The following is a 7,500-nucleotide window of genomic DNA, read 5'->3' as shown; positions in this document are numbered from 1 at the left end:
CCCTGACCCATACGAACACTCCGTCGCGAGTCACACTCCAATCCAGGCGAGCTACACTGCCTCCTATATATCTATCTTTCTGTCTGTCTGTCTCTATGTGTCTGTGTATTTATCTAACTATCTATACCTCTCTATATTTCGATATCTTTGTCTATCCATCAATCGGTCTATCTGTCTGTCCGTCTATCCGTCTGTCAATGTAGCCTTCTTCTTTACTCTTTCTTTCACTCCCTCTCTCCATCTCCTTCTTTTCCCTCTCTCCTTCTCCCTTTCTTCCTCTCTCTCCCTTTCCTTTTCTCCCTTTCTTCCTCTCTCTCCCTTTCCTTTTCTCCCTTTCTTCCTCTCTCTCCCTTTCCTTTTCTCCCTTCCTTCCTCTCTCTCTCTTTCCCTTTCTCCCTTTCTTCCTCTCTCTCCCTTTCCTTTTCTCCCTTCCTTCCTCTCTCTCTCTTTCTCCCTTTCTCCCTTTCTTCCTCTCCTCCAACTCCTCTCATTCTCACACTACATTCCCCATTTTTAACCGAATTGAGACCTCACTTCCATTTTCTCAAACAATGAACTTATTAATGATATTCAGCTCTTTTCGTAAATGAGTTAATAATAGAACGACCAAAAATATGAAGTCAACTTATCGCCAATTGGAGTATTACGTCGGGAGAAAATTGTTATAATTGGATCAAATTGCGACACTTGAAATGCCTTCTTTGTATTTTGGCGCGAAAAATCTCGGACTTTTCTTTTTTCGTTTTCTTTTTGTTGCGATTATTTTTTTCTTCGTTTTTTTTTTTTTTTTTTCTTAGTTATTGAATCATTTAAAATTATTCTTTTTACTAATTATTGTCTTTATTCTTAAAGCTTTTAAATTTATTTTTGTTTGTGATTTTCTACATTCATGAGATTATCTACGTTTGTTTTTCGTTTTTTTTTTTCTATTTATGCACGTTGATAAAACTTTTTGACTTTCTGTTGTATTCTTCTTCGTAAAAAAATCTGACATGAATTGACGAAGTTATCATGCTAAATATGTCAATTTTTTTCTTTTTTTTTTAATCTTCTACTATCACTTATTGTCATTCGCTTTATTTTTACCATTAACGTTTTTGTGATGAAATAATGAGTGAATACACAAATAAGAAAAAGAGATGGCTAGTAAGTCTAAGTGAATTGCATAATTTTCTCAAGTACTTTTTTGTAACCATTTTCCTTTGCCACTCACTGTCTTTTTTTTTTTTTTATCCTATATTCTTGTTCGTTATTATTTTATTTTATTATTATTCGCCCCCACCCCCCTCTCTCTCTCTCTCTTGTCAGATCCCTATATCTATCTCTTGATCTGTCTATCTCTTCTCTAATCATCCTGTTAATCTTATTTATCTCTCATTCTCTCTCTCTCTCTCTCTCTCTCTCTCTCTCTCTCTCTCTCTCTCTCCCTCTCCCTCCCTCTCTCTCTCTTTCTCTCCCTCCCTCTCTCTCTCTCTTTCTATCTATCTATCTTTACCTCTTCTTCCCCCATTCCCCTCACCTTTTCCCTACCTTACCTCCCTCTTCCCTCCCCCCTCTTCCCCCCTCTTCCCCAACCTCCCTCCTGCGCTCTCCCTTCCTCCCCATCTTCCCCCCCTTCTCCCCTCCTCCCCAGCTCCCTACCCACTCTCCCACCCCCTCCTCTCCCACCCCCTTCCCCCTCTCCCCACTCCCCCTCACCCTACTCCCACCCACCTCCTGCAGAAGGGAATTAGCCGTGGCCTGGGCGAGCGTCGCCTGGTCCAGCCTCGCCACCAAGCGCCTCCTTAGGGCCGCCGCGGCTCGGTCCAGCTGCTCCACCGCCTCCTGTACCTCCTGCGCCTCCGTGCCCTTTTTCTCGGCCCGGTTCTTCAAGAGGAAGATTGTTATCAGTAGTGTTGTTATTATCTCTTTTTTCTATTATTATCGTTGTTATTGTTATGATTCGTGGTTGTGGTGCTAGTGGTAGTGGTAGAAGTATTATTGTTAGTACTGTTATTATCGTTATTATCGTTCTTATTGTTATTACTATTATTGTTAGAAATAGTAGTAGTAATAGCAACATTATCAGGATTAGTAGTATCGCTATCATTATCATTGTTATCATAATTATTATCATTATCATAATAATAATAATTATTGTCATTATCATTATTATCATAATTATTAGCATTATCATGATTGTTATTGTTGCTATCATTACGACTATTGCCTTTATTGTTATGATTGCGTGCTACTACTATTGCTATTGCTCGTGCTACCGCTGCGGGCAATAGCTATCAATGTTATGATATTTTTTTTATTTTTGTTATCACTATTATTATTATTATCATTGTCATTGTTATTATCATTATTATTGTTATCATTATCATCACTATTATCATTAGTATTATTATTATTATTATCATTATTATCATTACTACTATTATTATTATTATTATTATTATTTGTATTATTATTATTAACTTTATGGTCATTATTATCATTATCATCATCACTATCATTATCATTATTATCATTATCATCATTATCATTATCATTATCATTATCATCATCCTCATCATCATCATCATTATTATCATTATTATTATTATTATTGTTATTTTTATCATTGTTATTATCATTATCATTACTGTTGGCATTACTATTATTGTTTAAAAGGTATGAATGAGAATGAATATCTATGTATTTGACCGGTTTCGATTCTATATTCGTCAGAAATACATTCATATATATAATCGAAACTGGTCAAATACATCGCTTGTATTGTAAAGATATTCATTCTCATTCATACCTTTTCTACATTTGTCAACATTAATGCGGTTCACTATTATTGTTATTAGAATCATTGATATAATCATTATCATGATCATTGTTATTATCATTATAATGACGATGATGATCATTATTACTATCAATATCGTTATCCTTATATCGACAATCATTATTGTAGTACCAATAATAATGAGAATATATATATACATATATATGTATACATGTACATATATATATACATATATATACTTGAATTACTATTATTATTACTTTTATAATCATTATCATTCTTCTTATTATTATTATCATTATCATTATTAATAACAACAATGCAACAAGCCACTTCAACACGACCTCTAACCTGCAAGACAGTCGTTAACTGTTTCCTGTTGTTACAATACGACTCGACAGTATTAGCCAAGATTGCAGCCAGATAAACGACCTGGTGGTTGGAACAAGTCTCGAGAGCCACGCTGTCACACTCTCGACACCACATTCGCAGACGACTGTGGGAAGGATGAGTGGATGAGCTTTGTGTGGATGAGGTTGGGGTATGTGGATAGGTGTTGGGTGTGTGTGCGTGTGGAGGAGGTTGTGTGTGTGGATAAGGTTGTGCAGATTCAGGTGGATAAAGGTGGATAAACGGATTTGTTTTAGAAGGATGTGGATGAGTTATTTTTGGATGTATGATGTTTTGGAAGGTAAAGTATGTGTTTTATAAATCATTGGATTCATATTTACAAGTAGTGATATAAGACTGTTAATTTATTTTTACTGCTTTGTTCAATGGCTGGTGATTTGGTTTTACCTGATATAATATTATTATACAAAAAAAAAGCATTGATAACAGCCTTTAATGAAATAATATGGTTAATAGGGGTGATGGTGCCAATTCGCCTCTCTGTGTCTACTGTCTATCTAGCTATCTCTCCCTCTCACCTCTCTCTCTCTCTCTCTCTCTCTCTCTCTCTCTCTCTCTCTCTGTGTGTGTGTGTGTGTGTGTGTGTGTGTGTGTGTGTATGTGTGTGTGTGTCTGTCTGTCTGTCTCTCTCTCCCTCTCCCTCCCTCCCTCCCTCTCCCTCTCCCTCTCCCTCTCCCTCCCCCTCCCCCTCCCCCTCCCCCTCCCCCTCCCTCCCTCCCTCCCTCCCTCCCTCCCTCCCTCCCTCCCTCCCTCCCTCCCTCCACCCCTCCCCCTCTCCCTCTCTCCCTCTCTCCTCTTCCTCCTCACCTCTCTTGCTCCTTTGCCTTCTTCTTACGCGTTTCAATCAGACTCACAAGATAAAAGTTCTGCGTGAGGCCACCAGGGGGCACGACAGTCACCATGCGGCACTCGGGGCATGGCACTTCAGCCTTTGTGACACAAGAGAGACCGATTAACAATGGGAATCAGCTGGTAAGGCGTGCATGATGGGATAGGTACTGGAAGGCATTGGTTGTGTTAGAGTCCATTATTGACGAAATGTTGTGATATTTGCAACTGAATAATAATTGAATGTGAACACTGATAAGAGTTATTCGATGGTTATGGTAAGTACGATTTTTTTTTTTTTTTTTTTTTTCAAGAAGATGTGATTCATAGGTAATGGCCATACAGAGGATATAGAAAGAAAGTAACTTACCAACGGCAAAGAAATACAATGAAAAAGTACAACCAGAAGTAGTAGTACAGAAACGAAAATCATAAAAAAATAATAATAATAATAATAACAATATAACATAAAATAAGATAGATGAATAAATAAAAATCACAGAAACAAAAATATTTGACCACTAGAATTTTTTTTTAGAAAACTCACCCTATCGTTGCTGGAAAACATATAGAAACCAAATAAAAAATATAGAAACCAAATTTTGAAAACTCACACTATCTTTACTGGAAAACCTGCTCTGTTGTCCTGAATACGACTTCACAAGCCTCGGAAGACACACGCGGCAGATACTGTGATGGCACTGCAGGAAAAGTGGCTCTCGGGTGCCAGAGCTGTCCACCTGATACTCCTCCAAGCACACGGGGCAAGACAGCAAGTCATCCATTGCTTGCTGTTGAGGATGACTGTGGTGGTGGTGGTGGTGGTGGTGTTTGGTGGAGGAGGAGGAGGAGGAGGTGGAAGATGACGATGACGATGACGAATGACACGAGGCAGTGACTGAGTTTGTGGACACCTAGAAGCGCGGGAGGATTTTCAGTTAAATATCATATAAATTGGGGATCGTGTGATTAAGATAATTGAGATAAATATTTTTTATTCTTCAAGGAGTGTTTTTTTTTTTATCATTATTATTTCAATGAGAATGCTAGATCGTCAGATAGGTGGTAATTCTTAGTATAAAAATCAGATGAGAATTGAAATGTTTGATAATATCACATTTAAATAAATATGACAAAACACAAAGCATCCTACCCTTATATCGCAACATAAAAAAAATCATCAACATTAACAACATAACGAACAGAAAATCTTCCCCACAACATAGCCAGCATAACGCTTCGCAAACCTACATAGCTCAAACTTCCCTAATAACACATACGAACGTAGCACATCCCAACATAACAACATAAACACATTCACACCACATCCCAAGCATAGCGCATCACCAACATTCCTAACACATCACGACATAACAACACATCACAACACAACGTTACACCGCAACACCACATCCGAACATAACTTAACACCAACCTAACACCACACCCCGACATAAGTTAACCCCACACCAACATAACACCACAAATTAACATAACACCACATCCAACATAACTTAACACCACATTAACATAACACCACTTCCAACATAACACCACATCCAACACAAGTCAACCCCACATCCCGACATAACACCACATCACCAACCTTCCTACTCGCTTCCTCCTTCTTCGAATAGGAAGAAGACATGGTCACGGGGGGGGCGTCCGAGGTCGACCTCAGCCTTCCGAACATCTTCTGGCTGTTACGACGCGCTATCTTGAAGGATGAGATGACCGCTTCTGTGACTTCCTTTCCTTCGCTCTCGAAGGCTCTGAAGTAGGGGAGAGGTCGAGGAGGAGGTGCGAATTTCGAGGGTAATGTGTGGTAGGTCTATCGTGGTCGTTGAGTAAGATGAGGAAAAGGGATGAATAAGAATGAATATCTTCAGAGGAGGGATGTTGTTGTTTCGATTTGTCTTCGTCGGAAATGCATTTTTGTGTCTGTTGTATAAAAATGTATATGTTCGTTGGAAATACATGTGTGTATGTAGTATAGAAATGTATATCCTCGTCAGAAATGCAAGATGTGATAGAATCCGGTCTGTTTTATTTCCTCTATTGTGAAGATATTCATTCTTATTCATACTTTTTTTTCTACGAGTGAAGTTACATGTGGTATGATGGGTACTAGGTGCTAGGTGAAGTTATCCCGTTAAAATTCATGGTATGGTAGGTACCAGGTGCTTGGCAGAGGTATACATCTCGAGGCATGGTAGAAAATAGAAGTGCAAGAAAACACATGAATATGCACTTATACTTTCCCATTGTTTATTCTACTTACAATATGTTCGACATGAATTCCACATGAGGGTATGGTAAGTACTAAGTGTTAGGTGAAGGTATTTGTTGTCCTTAGTGATGAGGACGGAGAGGAATGAATAGATATTTGTTTTCTGTTTTTTTTTTTTTTTTTTTTTTTTTTGTCATAGAGAAACTGCTGTATTTTTGGTCATGGTGAATTCACAGGAGATATAAAAATCCGGGGGAAAAATGCCAAATTTCAAAATTTCGTAACTGAGAAACTTCCCTCGTCGAACTTCACCAAACACAACTTCCACACACACAACACCGTATTTTTTAAAGGTCCCCCTGAAAGTCACGTCCTTCTGAATAGTACGTAGTAAAACCTCAGTAGCAGAGTGGTAGTTTCCCTTTAAAATAATACACAGCGAGGACCCCTTTCCCGTTATGTTCAAAGGACCCCTCTCGGTATCAGTGAGTGAGGCCCCCTTTCAGTCACAGGCAGAGAGACTCGCCTGAGTAACATTAATTGGGGGAAATTGCAGTCAGAAGTGAAAGAACGGTTGAGTGTTGAAAATGTTGCGTTTATTGAAGAAGGGTAGCATGCAGGTGAAATATAGTAAAGGAGGGAGAGAGAGATAGAAGGAGGGAGGGAAGGAGGAGAAGAAGAAGAAGAAGAAGAAGAAGAAGAAGAAGAAGAAGAAGAAGAGAGAGAAAGAGAGAGGGAGAGAGAGAGAGAGAGAGAGAGAGAGAGAGAGAGAGAGAGAGAGAGAGGGAGAGAGAGAGAGAGAGAGAGAGAGAGAGAGAGAGAGAGAGAAGAAGAAGAAGAAGAGGGAGGGAAACAGACAGAGACAAAGACAACGACAGAGAAAAGGGAACAAAAAAGGAAGAAAGAAAGAAAGAAAGATAAACAGAATGCGACACAGATTCCAATATGATGAGACTGCACTATTCAACACCTAATGCCTACACCACACCTACACCACACCCGGCGTTATGCAAGCACTCTGACCACTCACACAAGTTCCTCTTTCATGCTGACCACACGAACCATATTCAAGACTCAAGCATCAAAAGGTTTTATTCTACTTTTAGTCGGTGATTCATAGCCATGTTCCTCTTGTCTTCACATGCACATGATTTTTTTTTCCAAGAATTCTTCTACAACTTCAGGTCCTTTAATAATCCTTCTCTCTTTCCATTTTCTTTCGTTCTTAGTGTTGTTAATGTTGTTATTG

General features: G+C 38.7%; 1 protein-coding gene across 1 annotated transcript in view; it reads right to left on the bottom strand.

The window, feature by feature from the left end:
• Positions 1-7,500, bottom strand: part of LOC125039650 — a 13,006-nt gene that overhangs the window by 1,854 nt on the left and 3,652 nt on the right. The window contains exons 2-6 of the mRNA XM_047633818.1: positions 5,628-5,793; positions 4,636-4,935; positions 4,001-4,122; positions 3,134-3,278; positions 1,714-1,866 (exon numbers count right to left, since the gene is read on the bottom strand). Of these exons, the coding sequence (XP_047489774.1) occupies positions 1,714-1,866; positions 3,134-3,278; positions 4,001-4,122; positions 4,636-4,935; positions 5,628-5,714 (807 nt within the window). The 5' untranslated portion in view covers positions 5,715-5,793. The remainder of the gene's footprint in view (positions 1-1,713; positions 1,867-3,133; positions 3,279-4,000; positions 4,123-4,635; positions 4,936-5,627; positions 5,794-7,500) is intronic.

This window comes from Penaeus chinensis, chromosome 27 (genome assembly GCF_019202785.1).
Source record: "Penaeus chinensis breed Huanghai No. 1 chromosome 27, ASM1920278v2, whole genome shotgun sequence".
NCBI lineage: Eukaryota > Metazoa > Arthropoda > Malacostraca > Decapoda > Penaeidae > Penaeus > Penaeus chinensis.
Note: the sequence above shows the minus strand (reverse complement) of the source record. Positions and strands in the feature narration are given on the sequence as shown.